At 47.2% G+C, this 21,122-nt stretch overlaps 11 protein-coding genes and 1 non-coding gene across 12 annotated transcripts; 7 read left to right on the forward strand and 5 right to left on the reverse strand.

Annotated features, from left to right (window-relative positions):
- Positions 1-116: 116 nt before the first annotated feature.
- F4812DRAFT_442773 (aspartyl-tRNA synthetase) lies at positions 117-2,399 on the reverse strand. The gene is made up of 2 exons (XM_047935337.1): positions 1,109-2,399; positions 117-1,044 (listed from the first exon to the last, which is right to left on the reverse strand). Exons 1-2 carry the CDS (start codon positions 2,171-2,173, stop codon positions 367-369), a joined length of 1,743 nt encoding a protein of 580 aa, XP_047786924.1. The 5' UTR covers positions 2,174-2,399; the 3' UTR covers positions 117-366.
- A 283-nt stretch (positions 2,400-2,682) lies between these two features.
- F4812DRAFT_467197 (U3-containing 90S pre-ribosomal complex subunit-domain containing protein) lies at positions 2,683-4,051 on the forward strand (the record flags this gene model as incomplete). The annotated part of the gene is made up of 5 exons (XM_047938622.1): positions 2,683-2,947; positions 3,036-3,210; positions 3,277-3,322; positions 3,408-3,513; positions 3,585-4,051. 5 exons carry the CDS (start codon positions 2,683-2,685, stop codon positions 3,764-3,766), a joined length of 774 nt encoding a protein of 257 aa, XP_047786925.1. The 3' UTR covers positions 3,767-4,051.
- A 140-nt stretch (positions 4,052-4,191) lies between these two features.
- On the reverse strand, positions 4,192-4,807 carry F4812DRAFT_462671 (uncharacterized protein; the record flags this gene model as incomplete). Its single annotated transcript, XM_047938084.1, has 2 exons — positions 4,192-4,686; positions 4,748-4,807. The coding sequence occupies 2 exons, from the start codon at positions 4,805-4,807 to the stop codon at positions 4,192-4,194; spliced, it is 555 nt and encodes a 184-aa protein (XP_047786926.1).
- A 1,552-nt stretch (positions 4,808-6,359) lies between these two features.
- Positions 6,360-6,444, forward strand: F4812DRAFT_t138. The gene has a single exon. It is a non-coding gene; the product is annotated as a tRNA-Arg (tRNA).
- Positions 6,445-7,102: 658 nt separating this feature from the next.
- Positions 7,103-8,457, forward strand: F4812DRAFT_442780 (uncharacterized protein). The gene has a single exon (XM_047935338.1). The coding sequence runs from the start codon at positions 7,249-7,251 to the stop codon at positions 8,317-8,319; it is 1,071 nt and encodes a 356-aa protein (XP_047786927.1). The 5' UTR covers positions 7,103-7,248; the 3' UTR covers positions 8,320-8,457.
- On the reverse strand, positions 8,458-10,400 carry F4812DRAFT_442783 (P-loop containing nucleoside triphosphate hydrolase protein). Its single transcript, XM_047935339.1, has 6 exons — positions 9,995-10,400; positions 9,877-9,909; positions 9,747-9,805; positions 9,503-9,683; positions 9,196-9,428; positions 8,458-9,134 (listed from the first exon to the last, which is right to left on the reverse strand). The coding sequence occupies exons 1-6, from the start codon at positions 10,022-10,024 to the stop codon at positions 9,065-9,067; spliced, it is 606 nt and encodes a 201-aa protein (XP_047786928.1). The 5' UTR covers positions 10,025-10,400; the 3' UTR covers positions 8,458-9,064.
- Positions 10,401-11,757: 1,357 nt separating this feature from the next.
- F4812DRAFT_462674 (alpha/beta-hydrolase) lies at positions 11,758-12,567 on the forward strand (the record flags this gene model as incomplete). Its single annotated transcript, XM_047938085.1, has 1 exon — positions 11,758-12,567. The coding sequence occupies one exon, from the start codon at positions 11,758-11,760 to the stop codon at positions 12,565-12,567; it is 810 nt and encodes a 269-aa protein (XP_047786929.1).
- Positions 12,568-12,627: 60 nt separating this feature from the next.
- On the reverse strand, positions 12,628-15,647 carry F4812DRAFT_442786 (cysteine proteinase). Its single transcript, XM_047935340.1, has one exon. It carries the CDS (start codon positions 15,326-15,328, stop codon positions 13,100-13,102), a length of 2,229 nt encoding a protein of 742 aa, XP_047786930.1. The 5' UTR covers positions 15,329-15,647; the 3' UTR covers positions 12,628-13,099.
- Positions 15,648-15,921: 274 nt separating this feature from the next.
- On the forward strand, positions 15,922-16,849 carry F4812DRAFT_161102 (Alb1-domain-containing protein). Its single transcript, XM_047929823.1, has 2 exons — positions 15,922-16,048; positions 16,124-16,849. The coding sequence occupies exons 1-2, from the start codon at positions 16,015-16,017 to the stop codon at positions 16,612-16,614; spliced, it is 525 nt and encodes a 174-aa protein (XP_047786931.1). The 5' UTR covers positions 15,922-16,014; the 3' UTR covers positions 16,615-16,849.
- On the forward strand, positions 16,850-18,846 carry F4812DRAFT_161103 (splicing factor, Prp19-binding domain-containing protein). Its single transcript, XM_047929824.1, has one exon. It carries the CDS (start codon positions 17,084-17,086, stop codon positions 18,563-18,565), a length of 1,482 nt encoding a protein of 493 aa, XP_047786932.1. The 5' UTR covers positions 16,850-17,083; the 3' UTR covers positions 18,566-18,846.
- On the reverse strand, positions 18,664-20,179 carry F4812DRAFT_161096 (CRAL/TRIO domain-containing protein). The gene is made up of 2 exons (XM_047929822.1): positions 19,166-20,179; positions 18,664-19,109 (listed from the first exon to the last, which is right to left on the reverse strand). The coding sequence occupies exons 1-2, from the start codon at positions 19,854-19,856 to the stop codon at positions 18,763-18,765; spliced, it is 1,038 nt and encodes a 345-aa protein (XP_047786933.1). The 5' UTR covers positions 19,857-20,179; the 3' UTR covers positions 18,664-18,762.
- Positions 20,180-20,218: 39 nt separating this feature from the next.
- F4812DRAFT_442789 (uncharacterized protein) lies at positions 20,219-21,054 on the forward strand. The gene has a single exon (XM_047935341.1). It carries the CDS (start codon positions 20,384-20,386, stop codon positions 20,843-20,845), a length of 462 nt encoding a protein of 153 aa, XP_047786934.1. The 5' UTR covers positions 20,219-20,383; the 3' UTR covers positions 20,846-21,054.
- Positions 21,055-21,122: the final 68 nt, after the last annotated feature.

A 21,122-nucleotide genomic window follows, 5' to 3' on the forward strand; every position in this document is an offset into this window, starting at 1 on the left:
CCCTTTTACTTATTCTCTGTTCGCAGGAACTCAGAGCCGCGAAGCAAAACTCTTTACCATTTTAGTAGTTAGGTAATTGATTTGTTCATCGATGTTAAAGACACGCAAAGCATTAATTAACTTGGAAATTTTTATTTTATTGGGTTGTATCTATAATGGAATCTACTCGTAATCTCGGTTCGAGTATGACCAATACGTCGTCGTTGTCGTCGCCCCTGAATCGTTAAGAAATTTCTTCATTTCTCCTCTTCTATTTACATTTCCCTCTCATTCCTTCTTTATTTATCGAAGCAGGCCTCGAGAAAGAAAAAAAACTAAACCACACATTACCTACCTAGATACCTTAGGTACGTACTTACTCACCCCTTACGGTGTCAACCTCTTGGGCGTGCGAGGGTAATAGCTCGCGAGATGCACGCTGGGCAAGTTTAGATACCAAGCAACCACACGATCGAGGCCGATACCGCCTCCGCCGTGGGGCGGGACGCCGGCGGATCGGAAGACGTCGACGTAGTCCTTGATGCCGGGGCTCGCGGGGTCGATGCCCTTCTTGCGCAGGCGGGCCTCGAGCAGCTCGGGGATGTGGATACGCTGGCCGCCGGACAGAATCTCCTGACCGCGCATGAAGAAGTCGTAGGCGTTGGTGACCTTGGGGTTCTCCGGGTCCTCGATCGTATAGAAGGGGCGCGCGCCCTCGGGGAACTTGTCCAGCACGTAGAAGTCTGTGCCGAACTTCTTGCGCACCAGGGCCCCCAGCGCTTTTTCTTGCGGCGTGCTCATGTCCTCGTCGTCCGAAACGTTGCGGAACTCTTCGGGGCCTTCCTCGCGCAGCAGCTTCTGACCCTCGGCGAAGGTGAGCCGTACTTCCTTGCCGGGCTCCGGTAGCAGGAACTCGTCCGAAGGGTAAATGGACCGGACTAGCTCGATTTGCTCCTTGCATCGTTCCTGGAGGCCTCGGAAAATGTAAAGCATGACGCCTTCGATCATGTCACGGACCTCGTGGTAGTGGTCTTCAATTTCCATCTCCAGATCGAGACCAGTGAACTACACAAATTTGTTAGTTGGCCAGTAAGTAGATAGCAGACAAATATTGTTAAGAAGCGTTTACCTCAGTCATGTGTCGGGGGGTATTGCTGTTCTCTGCTCTGAATACGGGCCCGATACAGTAAACACGCTTTCGGCCACCAGCAATTTCGATCTGCTTGTAGAACTGGGGCGACTGCGCCAGGAAAGCCTGCTTCTCGAAGTAGGGCAGGGCAAACACGTTCGCGCCACCTTCGGAGGCGGCGCCGATTAGGCAGGGGGGCTCGAACTGGACGAAATCTTTAGAGTCGAGATATTCGCTAAATAGCTTGCGCACGGTCATGCGAACATCGGCGATAGCCTGCTGTACAGGTGCTCGCTTGTGTAGAGCTGGGTTATTCAAGTGGGTGGACAAGCTCGCAGACGGCGCAACCGCAGACTCGGTAATGCTCAAGTTCTCGATACCCTCTGCCGGCGCAGCGGCAGCAGCAGCGGGCGCTGAGGGGTCTTCGTCTTCGAAGCTAGAAATAGCTCTGTTGGCGGCGTTGAGACCCAGGGGAAGGACCTCGGGGCCAGAAGCGATTAAATAGACCTTTGTTAAGTGTAGCTCGTAGTCGCTGACACGGCAGCTCTTGACGGGCTCGAGAGGCTTTTGCACGGTCGCTTCAACTAAGACGAAACTCTCTAGCCGTATGCTCCCAACCCATTTAGCCATTTGCTTGCTGACGGGCTTGCCCTCGGCGCTGGCAGATATGACGCCCTGTATGGACCAGTTGCGCTCTTCTCGCAGCTCGACAAAAGCCATCTTTGCGCCTTGCATACGAGAATTTTGAATCCAGGCTCGTAGTTTCACGGATTTCCCAATATGTTGGTCTCCCAGGTGTTTTAACTGCACCTTGTCAGCGGCAACTTTGGTAGTAGGAGTGATATCGCCATAATTGTCCTTGGCGAGATCCTCGTTGCCGCCAGAAGCAGCCTTTTGAGCAGCGGCGGCAGCTTCTCGCTCAGCAGCTTTTCGGGCCTTCTCGGCTTCCTTCTTAGCCTTGGCCTCGGCCTTCTTTGCGCCCTTCTTGGACTGAGCGGGAGCTTCGCCCTCGGCTGGAGGGACAGAACCCGAAGCTTGGGCCGGGTCGACGGGAGCTTCAGACATGTTTATGTGTGTATATGTGAATGATACAAATTTCAAATGGGACGAGAAAGGTCAGATTTAAACTTTAGAATTTTCCCCCTTTAAATAGGTTCGTCGGCGTGAGTAATTAACGTATGATGGGGTGATGATAAGATGCCGATATTTTTTTATTTTTTTTTGACTCTTCCGGCGAACAGTTGAACATTGAACGTGTGACGCGGGGCAATTTTCTATCCTTGGTGGGATGTCGGCGGCATGGCGGGGCTTAGATTAGATAATTCAAAGATACAAGGTATTCGGTACGTACAGCAGTGTACAATACATAGTACATGGAGGTAAGGTATGCTAAAGAAAACCTCGGATACGTGAATATCTATTATGGGTTCTATGACCTCAACGGTTAACTGAATTTTTCTTCTCATCAACAATTCTCATTCTCATCTCATCACAACACTTTAACATAACACCATCAAATTGACAACCCCAAAAGTAAATTCATACTCTAGAATAGGCCAATCAGAATACTTAAAATGGCCGAGACTCAGGTTCAAAGGCAGCAACCCGCAGCCGCAAAAGCCAAGTCCAAGAAACGCACTCGCAACGACGAGCCTGCTTCGCGCAAACGAAGAAAGCAAGCATATGAGGAAGATGAAGAGTATCTCGACTTAGAAACCGGGGTAAACAAGAAGATATCCATGGTAGACAACCTACTTCTCGCAGACCATATATCTAAGAAAATCAGGAGATTCGGAACAGATTTAAAACCCGTCGAGCTCAGTCAGCTGGACATATCACGTATGACTTCACCCTTTCCCCTTTACATTAACAAAAACATGAAAAATAAAAAATAAAAAATAAAAAAATAACTAACAGGTCATTCTAGCAAACTACATCACAGACACAACGTCCTTCCAGGAGACGAGAAATCTAGATAATCTGCCAAAGTTTCTAGAGCAATTTGCGGATCCAAAGACCCTAGGAGAAGCACCCAAGGAGAATGGTGCACCACATACCATCATCGTCACCGGTGCCGGTCTCAGAGCCGCAGATCTCGTCAGGTACTCCACTTTCTTTTTCTTTTTTTTTTCCCTTCGTCCCAACATGAATGCTTACAGGACGTATAGAGCTGTCCGGAAATATCAGTCCAAAAACAACACAGTCGCGAAATTGGTACGTACAGCAAACACATCCGACCCGATAAAGGGGTAGGAGGGCAATCTCAAGTTATTATAACTAGGTACTTATAATTCCCTAGTTCGCCAAGCACATCAAGCTTGAAGAAAGCGTGCAATTCCTCCAGAAACACCGCACGGGCGTCGCGGTGGGCACTCCCGTTCGATTATCAGATCTAGTCGATAACTGTAAGTTCCGCTTCCCATTTCCCCTGAAGTATATATATATCCTTTGAACAGGTCACTAACATACCTATTAGCCGCCTTAAACCTAAGCAAGCTCGAGCGTCTGGTCGTAGACGCTTCGCATATCGACCAGAAGAAGCGCGGCATCATGGATATGAAAGAGACCATGTTGCCCCTAGCCCGCTGGCTGGCCCGTCATGAATTCAAGGAGCGATATGCTGATCCTGAGAAGCCCTTGCAGTTATTGTTCTACTGAGTACCTATGGGCAGTCTGGAAATGAATATAGGTGCCAAAGATATTCAGACGTATTACCTGTAACCTCGTGAGAGTGGAAGCAGGAAGGTCAAAATATGATACCCCGCAAATCAATGAGTATTTTTCATTATTTAGTAATTGCATATAGACGAACCCCCTACACAGCGGGCTCCCATTGTGAGGTTCTGTATTAAAAGTTCATTCTATTCTATGCCCTACGGATTTACTAAGTACAAATCGAGATTGGCAGCCAGATGGATGGGACCGTGATATTTAATTTTAAAGACGATTATCACAATGGCTAACTTTACATGGGCGATCATCGACGCCCTGTCATTAACATTTCGTCCCTCTTTCTAACAACAAACTTCGATATCCACGTCGTAAATAAAATCGACAATGGAGATATACTCGCCTAATTCTACCTAGTGATTGCTCATGTCCATCCAGCAATCGAGCATGATTACAGACGCGACCCACAATACAAGTCCGAAGAAAGACGGTCTCGACCGAGCCCCTTCAGTGCCTTCTGATACAGGGATCACCCAAGGCCTGCTTAACGAGGAAGTAGTTACTTCCGCTGCATGCGTTGTCTCGAGGAACGGGCTGGGGCGAGGTGAGGTCGGGGTGTAGGTGATGAGCGAGTAGGACACCGTTATGAAGTCCGTGACGGTGATAGTAACCGTCATCGTTCCTATGCCCGCAACACTCTCCTGTCTCAGTTGGAGGCCTGGAACTGGCTTGACTTCTCGCCCGGCCAAGTAGTCTTCTTCCCGAGACCGCAGCAGCTCGTCACCCACCACACCGGGAGCAACCATGTAGATCTCAGCGCCATAGCTCATACAAAGTGAGATGGAATGGCTGAGGGCTGGGCCGTATCGATTCGAGTCGCATTGAGAATAAAGACACTGGAAAAGGGACTAGATAGAAAGGAGAATTAGTAGGACGGATAGGAGTTGTTGGAAAAGAAAGATCACAGACCGTCTGGTAGTCTCTTTGGTTGCAGAGGCATCTTGTATCGAGACACTGCGTCACAAACATGCTGTCTATAATACAACGGGAGGCACAACCTAGGATTATTATCAGCTTATGTGGTTACTACCAGTCAAGAGTGTGAAAGAAGAAGAACTTACTGGGTGGACCAGCTGGAGGGCTGGGTATTGTACCATTTCTAACCGCGACAGCGAGTTGTAACAGATTCCCCAGGAGAACCCGCACAAAAAGAAATTTCATTAAATTCATGGGGACTTGGAACTTGGTTTTTTTGATATAGAGAGGATTCAAGAGGAGAGAATGAGTGCTATGTTATATTATGTTATCCGTTCCTTTTTTTTTTTTTTTTTTTTTTTCTCTTTTCTGTGCGTTTTCTGCTTTTCTAGATTCCATAAATCGTACAAAGCGAATGACTGAAGACTGTAAGGATGATCACCAAGAAGATCGATCCGAAGAAACGAATGTTGATATTTGGCAATCCAAAAAAAAGAGAGAGGCGTGTTCAAGGATCCGAATATGTGTTACGACGTGAAAAAAAAAAGAAAAGGGAATAAGGGAAAGGTACAGGTTCGCCGCCTAAGTTTGAAATATTTCCAATTCAATGTGAAGAGAAAGTACGCCCTGCTTTTACCAAACTTGTAGACGCAGGAACTTCGAAGCGTCTCAAGAAGGAAGCTTAGCTCCATTACGTCGTTAATTAGGAAAGCGCAATCATATATTTACATTGCGACTACTTCAACAGGACAACTCAGCGCCGCTTCTTGCCAAAGTAACACCCCTGAGGTATCCGAGTATTACTGCCTCTGAATATATAAAACAGGGCCCAAGTATATTTGCATTATTTCATTAATTTAACTTCCTACTAAATCTTCTATGAGCCTTCCAAGATTGGAACTTCGAGCTCTCAAAATGCTTCTGGCTCTCCAATTTCCTCTATGGTTGGACGTCATCGCACCCGTTTCTATAGTATCTTGTATGTGATATATAAGCACCTAATATGAAAGGTTTAGCAACTTGAAAATATTAGAGAGAAAGTGAATAATATAGGCATTACTATCTGACAGCTACCTACCCAACTTCTCCTTTTTTCCCATAACCCCATCACCCCATCGAGTCTTCGTTGCAGTTAAGCAAACAGCAGCATATTAGTTCTCCACGGCTCATATTAGATACCTATTAAATATCCCAACAGCTTTACTTAGTATTTTGGGAAAGCATCTTGGGAAAATCAGACATCAGTTAATGTTGATTCAATTCGAAAAGGGTGACTAGATTGAACACACGACTATCAACTTCTGAAATAGCTACTACCTATGTAAATGGATATACTGGAAACTATGCCAAAACGTTTTAGTACATAGTAGAAGCTTGATATAAAATAAGAACAGACTACCAGGCGAAATTGATCTAATAAATCTAAAACCAATAATGCGTAACCTTTTTATTTTTCAATGGTGTTGTTTGTCAATCCAATAGGGCCGTGTGAACTTAGAGCATAGGCGATTATTAAAATCGACCACGAATCTGTTCTTTTTCGGACTACTTGTACTGAAATAGCTCTGCCAAGCTGTATCATTGACACCAGTGTGTAGTAAAAATTGGCCGTCTGGCGAAATGGTATCGCGTCACTTTCCGGTATCCGGTGGAATTGGTGAAGATTGTGGGTTCGAGTCCCACGGTGGTCGTTTCCTTTTTTTTTTGGAGGGCGCTTTAAGCTGCGCCAAGCGCTTGGCAGCTGGCCGTGCATGAATGATGAATAGCATTGAATGGACCTAGGACTAGACAAAGCAAAGGCATTATGGGGCTTTACAGTGTTTTGATAGTAAGTTTTTTCTAGTTCCCTCTTTCAATGTGAATTGGTTTGAAAATGAGACGATTAAGTAATTTAGACCCGAAGATTGTGCCTTGTCAGTGTCACAGTAAAGCTATTATTCTCAGTTGACTATAGGCAGTTTATGCGGTAGGACATCAAAGCATTCAAATTCCTTATCGGCATTGGTTTCCAGATTATCCACGTATCAGTATAGAACATGATTGTCTTACTTGGATCACCTAAGCTTAGTCCACTTGTATTTATAAAAAGATGGATGGATGAATGGATAGATAGATGGATCCGAGACACGGAGGTGATCAAGTGGAAGTCAGACGATATCTTTCGCGAAGGAGTGAAGGTAGCATTCGGTTAATGGGATATCGGTCCAAAAAGGTGCCTGATAGATGGATTGATGCATGTAGGACCTATGTACCTAAGACGTGAAAGTACCTAACCTATCTATGCATTACATTAGGTAGTATGTATTGTACAATGCGATGCTATTCGACACTAACCCCACACCTGCAAGCTAGTTGCAGGGTCCACTAAAATTTTCTGTCTGAATTGTTATCGCAACTTGTGGATTTCTATTGTACCAAAGAGCTACATGTGTATCCAGCCGCCTTCAACAACCTAGCTCACTTTAGCGACTTTCATAAAAAAATCATTTCATACAATGGGAATCGAAGACAAGATGCCCTCCAAGAAGCGCAAGTCAGAAGACGACCCCACGGCCACTACCACCACCACGACCGCCGTCGTGAGCGGCGATGCTACTTCATCAGGCAAGAAGCGAAGACGCCTGAGCGATGCCGACCCTACTTCGGATAAGAAGTCCAAGAAGAGCAAAAAGGACAAGAAGAAGAGCAGCAAGTCCTCCAAGAAAGACAAGGAGCGCAAACATGTTCCTTCTGCCGAAGACCAAGAAGATGCCGCTGCAGAAGACGCTGCCGCTGCTATTGAAGCCAATGACTCGCCTGAAGACGTTCCCATGAATGATGACGACGCTCCTCAACCTCTTGCAGAGTCCCAAAGCAAAGAAGAAGAGGAAAGCAGTAAAGAAAGTTCCAAGAAGAAGAGCAGCAGCAAGAAAGAGAAAAAGGACAGAAAGGACAAGAAATCCAAGTCCAAAAACAAGGACGACAAACCCGAGACCGAAGGCAAACCCGAGGTCGAAGTCGACGTCGAGTCCACCGCAACAGACGCCGAAGACCCCCAGCAACCCTCCTCCTCCTCCTCCAACAAAAAAGTCCGCTTCATAGTCTTCGTCGGCAACCTCCCCTACTCCGCGACCCCCGCGCAGATAACCGCGCACTTCGCCTCCGTGCACCCGACCTCCGTGCGCCTGCTGCACGACCCGCGCACCAAGAAGTCCCGGGGCATCGCCTTCGTCGAGTTCGCCCGGTACGACCACATGAAGTCCTGCCTGAAGACCATGCACCACACCACCTTCACTTGCCCCGCCACCGGCAAGGACGCGGGCAAGGGTAGGATCGAGGAGCGCCGCATCAACGTAGAGCTGACGGCCGGCGGAGGCGGGAACACCTCCCACCGCAAGGAGAAGATCCGCGCCAAGAACGAGAAGCTCAACGAGGAGCGCGCGAGGAGGGCACAGGAGGAGGCTAAGGCTAAGGCCGAAAAAGAGGAGAAGGCGCAGAATGGGGGCGAGGCCAAGAAGGCTGGCGGCGGCGTAGAAGATGCTATCCACCCGAGCCGTCGTGGGAGGGTCCCTGGAGCCCGGTCATGATACCCTACACAGTATACTTCTTTTCTGTCTGTGTATCTATTTTTATTTGGTTCATCCTAATCACATTTTCTACTAAGTACCTACCTACCTACCCAGGGACAGATGTTTACGCATAGAAAATGGAAAATAAAAAATAATAATACCATGCTTGGGGGGACATGCCGTGAAAATTTGATTCTTCTCGCAAATATGCTATCTACAGAATTGTGAAAAGGCGAGTTGAATATGCTATGAGGGGTAATTGTGACTCTTGCTGCCGTCTAGTACGAAGGGTGATTTCCATGAAATATTTAATCCCGGTTACCCGTATGTCCAATCTCGCCGGAAGGCCAAGATTGTAAAGAGTATTACCAGATGGCAGCGTGCCAGAACTCTTTTTTTTTTTCTTGTAAAAAAAAAAAAAATAAGGTACTCGCAGGCTCACGTACGCTCCCAATTCCTCGCTAACGGCTTTCGACTTTACAACTTGATCCTTCCCCCCTAACTCTCTTCTGGTCGAATACCATGGCCTGCGACAAAAACGGCCACCAAAAAACGTCTGGGTATGTAGATTTCAAAATGAGGGGACGCGAAATATGGGTAGTCGGCCAACTTGAAGATGCCTGAATACGTCGGTTCCTCATGGAGGATGATAGTCTTTCCTATATGTCCACCAAAACGCCTTCATCGTTTCGAAAAACTTTCTGGCTTGCTCGACCAAATTTCAAAACTTTCAAAAGCAATGATATATGCTGATATGTGCCGTTTATAGAATTGTGCACTTGCTCTTCTTAGTTCCACCTTTCTGGGGGATAGGTCGAGGGTTTAGGACAGCACTGTAGACTAGATTAGTATGTGGCTAGGCAACGAGAAGCTATCATCAATGTCGTATCATACCGAATGGCCTCGTCGAATACGCTCTTCAAGTTTCGCTGCGTAAGGGCTGAGCACTCGAGGTACTTGTGGGCACGGATCTCTTTTGCGCAGACCAGGGCTTGGTCATACGACACGGGTTCCATCCTCTTGGCTCGGAGGCTTTCCAGGGTGGCGGGGTCCTCTCGAAGATCCAACTTGGTGCCAACTAGGATAATGGGAATGTTGGGCGCGTGGTGGTCGATTTCAGGATACCACTAGATCCAACTTAGCTGGTTATTCTCAAGTAAATCGGCCTGGCTGGTTAGGTCCTTTTTAGTTGTTCACGTACCTTGGCCTTAACGTTATCAAACGAAGGCGGGCTCACAATGGAGAAGCAGATTAAGAATACATCGGTTTGGGGATAGGAGAGCGGTCGCAGTCTATCATAATCTTCCTGACCAGCAGTATCCCATAGTCCCAAGCTGATGGGTTTGCCATCGACCATCACGCTTGCTGAATAGTTGTCGAAACTGAATATCTTGCATCAGTATACAATAGGTAACAAGACAGACAAAGGGGCCGAGTTTACTAACACCGTGGGTATGTATTCACCAGGGAAGGCATTTGTTGTATATGAAATGAGAAGGCATGTCTGACATTGAGGTTAGATTTGGAACAAGGCTAAACTCGGTCGACGTTGGTTAAGGTTGGAAATAGACGGACCTTTCCGACAGCACCATCACCCGTAACGACGCACTGCAGATTGATCTCGCATTAGCATATTTGATTTGATTCATGATGCGGTATTCACATGCACATGGGAGCGACATCGCCGACATACCTTCAATGATTGAACACCCGGAGCAGCCATGATTGGCGATTTCGATATGTCAATTTTGATTTAACCAGTTGGGGGGGTTGGGGGATTGGGAGGATATCGGCGATGTAGTAGTTGATAGCTAAAGGAATAGGAGGCGTTAGTATTTTGATGAAGATAAAAAATTGATTAGGTATGGTATGGATATTATTCTGGAAGGACCTGCCAGCGACGCAACTATGTAGGAGTAGAAGAAGTTGTAGAAGGGAGTTGCGTTGCTGCGTTGCATAAGGGTTAGAAATGTTTTGACACAAGGTCGGAAGGGTGTGGTGCCGCAGATCGCAGGAGGTGGTGGGCAAGCTGGCAGTTACGGGGGAGTATTTGGGAGTATTTGGCAGGTACCTTACCTTATCCCAGTACCCTTATCCTAGTATTGTAGGAACTAGGACCCGTACTTGTACTTTCCTACCTATGCACGGTTCACAGGCTCACAGGCTGGAACGATTGGGCTGGAACGATAGGCTGGTTATGGTACTCCTGATAGGGTAAGGTAAGCTGGGATAAGGGTGACCCGATAGGGATGCTCAAGCTTGAAATCCGCTAAGGGTGTGTGCTAAGCGTGTGCTAGGTTATGTACTAGGGACTAGGGGGGGAAGAATGTGGGGCTTTTCTCACAGACAACGGAATGGACACAACTGTGACCTTGATTTGAAAGGCAACTTTATTAGTGCTTTTGTGATATTTGGTTTTGGTTGGTGGTGGCGCAAACGCCTTAAAGATGAAATTGGATAAGCGTAGAATGAGTGTGGCGCTTGTCGGGCATCGGCTTAGGAGTTATGTAGTGTAATCTTTCCTTCCTTAGATTAGATATCTCTTTCTTGGAATTACCTATTCCACAAAGTGCTTTGCCACCTAAAACTCGGAAAGGGGGCAAAGAAGGAACAGAGGGAAGAGGACAGCTAGACGGTGTAAGACTGGCGGATGGGGACGAAGGGTTAATGTGGTAATGTGGTAATGTTACAGCTAATGGATGGGGCAGAATGAGACGATAATGGATCGTGGTTGGGGGCTTCTTGGGGTTTGTCCAAAAGGAACAAAGGAAGAGAAATATTAACTACTATGTACCTGGGGGCCTGCAATAATAAGAGGTTGGCAGTTTTTCACTTTTACTTTTTCCTTTTCTCTTTTTTTTTTTTTTTTTCTCTCTCTTTTCTCTTTCTCTCTTACTGCTAAAGAGGTTACAATTTATTAGTGTCGCGTACCGAATCAAAATAAAAGATAAAGTGAGAATCGAGTTATCATTCGATATTGAAGAAAAAAAAGGTGAGATGTGATTTGCAAAGAGAAAACGGCGTTGCAATGCAATCCTTATTTGAACCCCTATAATTCGGAAGTTATTGTGAACCTAGTTGGAAAAAGTTGACAAGTGGAGGGGGAGCTAGGTACTATAGGTGCGTAACAGGTACTTTTTAAGGCGTAATACGTAGCGTATTCTAGGTGCTACCAGGTGCTACCTACCTAGGTATATAATGTTAACCCAATTATACTTATTAGCTTAATACCTAAGTGCGTTAAAAGAAAAGGTTAGGTATTTATTAGCTCCATTGCAAAACCAACTTCATCCACGTACAAGTGGGTCCCCGGCTCCCGTTCAAAACGTTGCTGCGTAGCTCCTGCATCACCGGGTTCCGGCCATCTACCAATGAGTTTATCCCCGTAGTTCCCCGGTTATTATCACTCAAACCCCCCTTCCCCCCAATCCCTAATAGTCAAGCATAGCTATTAAAATGCCCACAAGGATACCCAAACCAGAAGACTTCGAGCACTTATCACCCTCCCTGCACACATCCCTAATCTTTCCCGAGGTCCCAGAAACCACAACCGCTATCCTCATCCTCTTCCACGGTCTAGGTGATTCCGAAGCATCATTCGCCACCTTCGCCAAAAACCTCAATTTGCCCGGCGTCCTATCCATTTCCGTCCGTGGCGTATCTCCCCTTCCCCCATCTCTCCTCGGGCTACCCGCCGAGGAAGCCGCCCGTCCAACCAGACACTTCCACTGGGGGGACGACTTGACCCTCTCGCCAACAACCGGGGATTTGGACCCGGACCCCGGATTCTCGAAAGCCGAACGCCTGGTGCTGGGCAAGCTGATTCGGGAGACGCTCGTCGAGAAGTGCGGCTGGGAAACTAACGACATCCTGCTCTTCGGCTTTGGGCAAGGCGGATCGCTGGCTCTCGGCCTGTCGTCTAGGCTCCGCGAAGGCGAGAAGGTCGTGGACGTGACCGAGGGGGGTGAGGCTGCTACTGCTGCTGCTCTGGGCACGGCTTTCGAAGGCGTCGTGTCGATCGGCGGGGCGTTACCGCCGAGCACTGTACCGACCGTCAGCGCGCGGGAGAAGTCCCGGACGCCGGTGTTGGCGTGTCATGGCAGGTCAAGCGAGGTGCTTGATGAGGACGCGGTAGACTTGTTGAAGAAGGAGTTTGCTGATGTGCGGGAAGTAAAGTGGAGGAAAAATGACGACGGCATGCCGCAGAACAGGGACGAGATGTTACCCATTATGCAGTTTTTCGCTGACCGACTACGCGGGTGGTAGAATGCAAAGCTTTATTACGCACCACGAGGGAATAGTAGCTAGTAAAATGACGAATATATATGCCATAGTTGACGTGTCTCGTTACATTTTGCCCGATATGATCAACGTAACTAAGTACAGATAGAATAGATGTATGTCTATCTACGTATCCAATGCTCCAACCTAGTGATTCATTTGCACTCCGTCCCAGCCTTTAGATTGTACAAAACAGCCATCTAATAGAGAGCTAGAATGATGGCGTGGGATGGAACATAGTGTTCCACTGATGCTAATAAACAAAAAAGAACGACGAGGTTTAAGTTGTTTGCCAACCCTCTCCAGGGGTTGTCACCAAAGGGTACACACGCCTGAATAAGTACATGCCCGCTGCATCATGGCTAAATACAAAGCCTGAAAAGCCTTCTATGGCCAACTCCGCCAGAACGCCGTAGCTATGCAAAGAAGGAGGCTATTATAATACATTCATTGCCCGTTATCATCCAGCTGTTATAGTAAGCTAGCCCAAGAAAAACCCGAGTATTTCCATTCGTCATTAACTGTTAGGCCAGTGAAGGGGAATGCTAGAGTCCACCTTTTCGCCTTCCCTAAGAGGTGGGATGAGACTCGACCCTGCAGATATCGGTTCTCGAGGCTGTGTACCATTGGCCTCGATCTTGGGGCTATTATCACTCGACTGGTTCGCGACGTCGTCTGGAAGCTCCTCGATCAATGGTATATCTTCAGACTGTTCATCATTTTCCAGTAGCTCATCCCCTGACTTCTCAATGTCGTCTGTTTCTATAACATTATCAACATCTTGGCCCTCGAGAGGCATGAAGGTATCGTTGCACGACTCCGCCTCTTCTTCTTCATGATGCTGAATTGTAGAAACAAGAACCGAGTTTGGATCGACACAATCGTAGAAAAGCATGAAGACTCCGCCTTGTGCTAAGACAGTCTCTTCAGATACTTCCCACACTGTCTCGTCACTTAGACGCCACCATTTTGCGACGGAATCCGAGCTGGTGCACCCACCGTAGTCTCCATCGACCAGTGTGCTTTGGTCATCTTCTGCGTTACTCTCGCTCCCAATACCAGAGTCGGATTCTTCGTCCTCAAGTTTTGACGGCTTACAGGGGTGCCTTCGATAACATACATAATGGCCATTTTCATGTCGTCCTTGATGGGTTATGACTGCGCGTAACTCATAAAGTGGACCACTGATCTTAGAAGGTTTCATGTCGCCTGAAACCATCGACAGCTTCGGATCTGTAACCCATTGCTCTTCGTCTTCCGAGGAACTGTCTGCAGAATTTACCTCTTGAATGGGATTAACTGGTCCGCTGGCACTTCCTAGGCACCATGGTCCAAGGTCAAGCGTCTTCGGAAATCGTACTGCTGCGAGGTTCTTGAACATCTGGCCTGTATTTTCGTCAAACACCGAGCGATTCATATGAATCGCAAGACTCTGGGGGGATCGCGCTATGGCTACCTGTTTAGTCTTGGTAGAATTGACGCGTTTACGTATTTCGCATTTGTCCTTCAGGGTGGTTTCTTGGAAATCGTCCTCCTCAAGAGCAAGTTCCACGGCCTCTAACCGAGAATTTAGCTTTCGTAATTCGGTTTCCGTCGCGTCTTCTTTCCTACGAGACTGGAGGAGTTTAAGCAGCTTTTGATAGCTTAGTAGCGTACACTTGGCACATTCAACCCCCTCGATAGTCTCTAAATCTGTATAGGAATCTAGCCGCTCGTATAGATCGTGTTCTGTCTGTTCGAGGCCAAGATTAAGAGTAAGACAGTTGAACGGGGTCAGAGAAAGCCCGTTGGAATAGCCACATTGAACACATGCTACTCGCTGTGCCAGTAAGCCCTCAAGGGGGTGTCTTAGAAGTCTAGCATCAGATCCGGCTTTAGAAAGGGTTGGTAGCGACTGGTATCCACTATCGTCACTATGCTGACTGTCCTCCGTATCATCTCTAATACCAGTCGCTTCGAACCCGGGCGAATGGGAGATAGGTTTTACTTTTTTCATAATTTCCTTTTCAACTTCATCTAGTATCTTAGAGAAGTACTCCTGCGCATCTTGCTGTTGCCACGTATCTAAGGATTTTAGCTTTCCGGGTGTCCATAAGGTCTTCCCATTATAGTCATCGCCCGTTAACTTCGAGATGAGATCCCGCAATGAACTGGCTGAGCCTAACTCCCCATCACTCCTAGAACCATCTCTTTCGAGACCCCTGGCAAGATATAACGGAAATGGTCTTAGCGACGATAGTCCCTGAAGGATGCTGTTCTGGAAGCAGGAATTATCGTAATTTCCTAGGCCGGGAGGCCGGTCGGTGTTATGTTTGACAAATGTAGTGTTTGATAAACTAGAGAGACTTCTTATGCCAGCATCGGCTACAGATGTTATTATGTTACCTGGCCCACCCATCCCAAGAATTCGTTTAAGAAGCTCGCTCTTAGCGTCGTGCGATCGAGATTGATTTGATAGCATAGACCCCGGAATCGGGAATATTGGTGGATGGAGCCAACTGTCGATAGCATAGAGTACGCTCGCAGGAGTGATCGTTACTATAAAGTCCCAAAGTACCTCTGCCGGATTCCGTGGTTGCGAGAAGGGCGAAGTATGGAGATATTGGTAGAAGATGGTAAATAAGAGGAGGAGTAGCGGCACGATCACGCTAGGTTGGCGTAATCGATCTATTAGAGTATCGGAAACGTAATAAGAATAATAGTTACCAAGGCGGTCAGGTTGTGCCTCAGAAGGATAGGAGCGCATTCTGGAGTTCGTGGACTATTGTTGAAAGATGGAGCATGTGATGATTATTTTCGTGGGGTGTCAAGGCAGAAATTTATTGTCGACGAATATCGCCATGGCAATGCGAAAACGTTTTCATCTCTCTCTCCCCCTCCTTTTTTCTATCTCGTTGCTTGTCTCTGGATTCTATATCCGCGTACCTGATGCTGTGCGAACATAGGTATCTTGAAGCGTTTGTTCGAGTTTGTTACGGGATAGTTATGAGTAGGTGTTGTTTTTGATTGGAGTAGATAAAAATTGGGGTCTACAATTACTTTGTATTTGTATTGGAAGATTGGAAAGGCAGGGCTGATGTGACAGTTTATTTTAGTGGGTCACTGGACAGCAATTGCTTTAAAGGTTCATGCTAGTCATGTACCTAAGGTACTAATGCTGTCTACGTAAACTACGCCGAAAAGGGTACCTACTTTGCGAATGCAGAGCAGATATGATTACTGATTGGCTAAAGCTAGTCTCATAGGACCCTCCCCCGGACTTCTTATCGCATTGGGAACGGGATCGTTATCAAACGACCCCTGCGGGGCAATTTTTTTTTTTTTTTTCTCTACATATCCAGTACTTTACAGAGAGGTCTGAAGCTAGACTGAAAAAACAAGATCCTCTTCGTCAAGAAATATACAGCAGAAAGTTAACCCATCACGGAAGTCATGGCTAAGGGCGCAATAACAAAAAAGAGAAAGGGTATGTGGCTTCATGGTTCAACTACCATTTCTCTTCCAGCCCCATTTCTAGTAACTAACTATACTTTTTACATAGCTCCCTCGATTCACTCGCGGGTTGCAAGACGTGCTACGTCCCCAAGTATCGATACGGACAAGTCGCTGAAGAATATCCAGCCTCCTGCCGAATCAGTAGACTATCGCCCTTCTGTGCTTGCCATACACCAGGGAGCGGGAGTTTCGAAAAAGGCCAAAAAGGGTAGAAATATGAGCTCTAAAGCAAGGAGGAGGCACGAGAAAGAACAGGATCGCGCTGCAAATATTATGGAGAGGACGGAAAAGAAGATTGCCAAAAGCAAGGGTCAAGCTCGGGCAATACAATCACGAAGCAAAGCTTGGGATGAGATTAACAACCAAATACCCACAAACAAGAGTGAACCTCAAAGAGAGGTAGATAACAGAGAAGATGAAGTATCCGAATTCGACGAAGAGATGGATGATGCCCAGTCTGGCGAGGTCCAGAATGGTGCTACGTCGGCAGACAAGGTTCCTCTACAAGAAGTAGAGGATGAAGATGAGATCCTATGACCTTTCTATGACCTTTGGGAATCAATCCGGGTGGAACATTCATCATTCTGGGCGTTATTGGCGCAGGAGGGAAAATTCATCATTCATCATTTGTCGGTTACAAGATACATAGTGAGGTACCTCGTCCATTCTAAGACAGGACAAAAAGAACTTAACAAACAATGCGATATAGAAGTTCCATTGTTACCCAAGGTAATCCGAGTGTTCAAATATGAAGGTACCTCTAACCTACCTGTCGCTCTTTATCGGTCTATCGGTCTGTGGGTCGGTCGAACTTATCGATAAATGCGAACGTTATGGGGACCCACTTAACGTACTTTATCGTACCTAGTACAAATTGCAATACATGAACAATCGTCTTTGCGGCATTGCTAGTTAGCATTTCTACTTTTCTCATGCATGTATTTTATAGAGAAAGTCGACACCAAACACCCGCATCTCCGATTTCATCTCTTCACTCTCTCATAAAATGCCCCCTACAATGCAACAAAAACGCATGACAGCAAACCCTGCGCGACCAACCCGTTATCGCGCTGGTAAGCCGACCGGCGCATCATCGTCCTCCGAATCTGATTCAGAAGCTAGCGACGCCGCGGTTGATCAGCAACAGCAAAAGCCCCAGCGTAAAATCGCGCCACCACCCAAGGTTCCAAGCGCAGGCAAAATAATTAGCAATCTCAGCAAGGTAGACCTCAATGAGCGCCAAAAGCAAGAGCAAGAGTTGAACGCGAGACGCGTCGAGGCTGCGAAAGCAGCTCGCCTGGCTGCCGAGGAGGGCTTCGTCACTGAGGAAAGTGAAGACGAAGAAGATAGCGAAGAGGGAAGCGACGACGATGACGAAGACGAAGAAGAGGATGAAAGTAGCGAGGAAGAAGCTCCCCGCCGATTAATGTTAAAACCCAAGTTCGTACCGAAAAGCCAACGAAACGGTAACGGCAATAGAGATAATACTCAGGAACAAGATGAGGCGGCTAAGATAGCCGAGGAGGAGGCGGAGAAGAAGAAAGCAATGGACGAAATGGTGGAAGAGCAAATGCGCAAAGCTGCTGCTGCGCGGGCGGCCAAGAAGAAGCACTGGGACGATGTTGTGGACGAGGAGGAAGACGTCGATACCGAAGACGACGTGGACCCAGAAGCAGAGTATGCAGCGTGGAAATTACGTGAGCTCAAACGCATCAAACGAGAGCGCGAGGCTATCGAGGCCCGCGAGAAGGAAAGAGCAGAAGTCGAGCGCCGCCGAAATTTAACGGAAGAAGAACGAAAAGCGGAGGATGATGCCTTCTTAAGCAAGCAAAAGGAGGAGAAGGACGCGAAGGGCAAGATGTCCTATATGCAGAAGTACTTCCATAAGGGCGCATTCTACCAAGACGAGGCCGAAGCTGAAGGCCTGGCCAACCGAGATATTATGGGCTCGCGGTTCGCAGACGACGTCAAGAACCGCGAGTTACTCCCGAAGGCGCTCCAAATGCGTGATATGACGAAATTAGGAAAGAAAGGTGCCTCCAAATACAAGGACCTCAAGTCTGAGGACACGGGTCGATGGGGTGATATCCGCGACACGAGGCCCGGTAAAGAATTCGACCGCTATAATGTTGACGAGAGGTTTAAATCCGATCGTGCTAGAGAGGTATCTGGTCCTGGCGGAGCCAATGCGGTGCCGATCGGGGAGAGGAAATCTGTCCGTGGTGCACCGGAAGGTCCTAGGAATTCAAATCGGGGACGAGATGAGGATAAATACCGCGAGCGGGATCGAGATAGGGATCGAGATCGAGACAGCTATCGTCCGAGAGACGATGATAGGCGGCACAGAAATAGGTCTAGGTCCAGATCTAGATCTAGATCCCCTCGAAGGCATGACAGGGACGATTTTAGCAGTCGAAGAAAGAGGGACTCATCACGGGATGCAGGTCGCTATGAAAATGATAAAAGGCGGAAAATAGAGTCTAAGTAGACAGAATTTCGCTCTGCGGCGTATATGTTCATACCACTTTATAATTAATTGAGCTGGGCGTACTCCAACGAGTATATCGCCTACTCGATACCCTATATTACCTGATTTATCCATATCCGTATATAATGTGCCTTGTCTATACCGTGGTTTTCATACCCTCAATATGTCTCTTACGGGATTACTATAACCTGAGTTTTCTAAGCCGTAGCACTGTCCTGAGTTTTGTCGGTAGCATAACCAGGTGGTGGCGATACGCCCTGGGGGTCATGGCCTTTGAGATAGTCCTCCTTCTCTCCAATCTGCTTGCCTCCGGCTTCCCACCTCTGAAGCTGCTTAGCACGCTTCTCAGCGCAAAGCCTCTGCAATGCAGGCCAGTAGATGTCGTGGTTGTACTCGAACTGTAGCTCACCGCCTGGGAATTCCGACCACAGCTGCTCCTTCGGTACGTATTGCGTCATATCCTCGTTGAACTTCAGCTTCTCTCGCGTCAAGGGGTCAATGAATGGCGTGATGAGCTTGAAGAAGCCATTGACAACCCAAGGAACTATACTTTGGCGTTAGTCTATCCGGCATCATCTGCTGTTATAAAATCCGGCTTACTGTTGATAATCATAGCCCGTCCGAGCCTCTCCGGGTAGTGCGTCTGGAGGATGTGTAGGACTTCGCGGCCTTGGCCGATACCAGGAGCCGTGTTCGTACGGCTCTTGCCCGACTTGAAGTTAATGAGAAGACTCAGCGTTTCCTGCTGGGCCGGCATGAGGTCGATGACGCGCTCAAGCATAAAGACGAGATGTTGGACCTGTCGAGGCGAGACCTCTGTGTTTTGACGTCCCGGGTTCAAGTAATGGCAGGGGCGGCAGTGCTTATCGTAGCCCAGCAAGACTTGTTTTCCGGTGGCATTCTCAGGGCTGATGTGCTCTGCAGTTAATTCCTCGACTCCATATTCTCTCCTCCAGGCCAGAGTTTCTTGCAGTCGCTTCTCTGCCTCCTTTTCGTGCCACTTGGTGGCTCTTAGGTATCGTAGCAGACACTCCCTTGTAAGCCACATCTTCTCGCTGTCTGTCAGGGGGCCACCCTTCTCTTTGGACTGAACCTCCTTCCATTCCTTCACTCGGCTGAGAAGCCAATCATACTTTGTTGTCTGGTCGGCAGTAAGGGCTGGCTTCTCGGGCGCGGTGCTGCCGGCTGTGGGAGCCGATAGGGGCGTCTTAAGTATACCGGCTTCATTTTTCTCTTGGAGGATCGAAGGCTCAGCGCTTCCAGCCGCTACTGTTGTGCTAGGTGTGGACATCTCGGTCTATAATGTATAATATAATAGTGCCAATCCCTGTTTTATCTGAGACTTAATAACAGGCTCTTTTGAGTTTCCCCGTGTGGAAGTTGAAAGTTATCCTTGTTAAAGTTGAACACGTTATAATTGGAAGTCAGACGTGTAAGTGTTATTCGCGTTTAGTGGGCTGTCGGGGTTATTCGGATTGTTACTTTGTAAGTTTTACAAGGCTTTTGGTTAATTACCTTAGGTACCTAAGCAGGTTGCTACCTAAGGGTTATTGGGTTACTAGTTACTTAGGTAGTTACTAGTGACTTGAGGAATAAAATAGTAGTACCTAGGTAGAATACATAGTAGTTAACAGCTATATATTCCATTGTCAACCAGCTTCTTCGGCCTAATACTCTTTTATATTTCAATTTCTTAAAACCCCAATATATTTAACCCCAGATTGCCATATTCAACAGCAATAAGGATAAGGACAAAAACAAAAACACATTACAGCATTATTAGGTACATTTAGGACCTTAACCGTAATAATACGAGTAATGGATAAGAACAACACTGCCCCTGGACATTTACAGACCGGGATAACTCATCATATTCTTGGCGACCAAATCCACGGTCCACTTCAAGCAATCCCGGAAAGTCTTGCGAACGTCCGAGGAAATCAAGTAAATAATCAAGAGCTTTTTGCAGACATCCGAAGAGATCGGCTAGCTTCTAATCACCGCCATATAAAATTCAAGAACAGTCTTACACGTTCTATAAACAAACTAGAGTTCTATCTAGACCCTGAGTGGTGTTCTTTGCTCCCTTTGCAAAGTCTAGCAACTGGACAGGTCATCCGCAATTGTCCTCGAAGCGTCGACGCTATAATGGTATTACGCACAACACAAGCCAGGCGTATACTTCGGGATTTACAAGTCCCTGAATCGGCCGTCCTAGATGAGGAGTTACGAAGAGCTGTTCTGAAGGAATTTATCGGCTTTTGTCCCATCGGATTCTAGAAGAGTTCTTCAGAATACCTGCCTGCATACAAGGCATAAGAGAGGTAGTTAATATCAGAGTGAACCCTCACCAAGCCTTTAAATAAACATAACGAATTCTTCCTACTCTTATGTCGGGTGTTGTGCTTGTGATAAGTATTTTCCTACGTAGGAAAAAGGTACCTGTTAGCCAAATAAATATAATGAGTCTTATCTTATCGCAATGTAGCTCAGGAATAGGGGTAACGTTGAATTTATTTCTCTTCCCTGATTCGCAAGGTGTACCTCTTAAGTACCT

This window comes from Daldinia caldariorum, assembly GCF_022478825.1.
Source record: "Daldinia caldariorum strain CBS 122874 unplaced genomic scaffold F4812scaffold_19, whole genome shotgun sequence".
NCBI lineage: Eukaryota > Fungi > Ascomycota > Sordariomycetes > Xylariales > Hypoxylaceae > Daldinia > Daldinia caldariorum.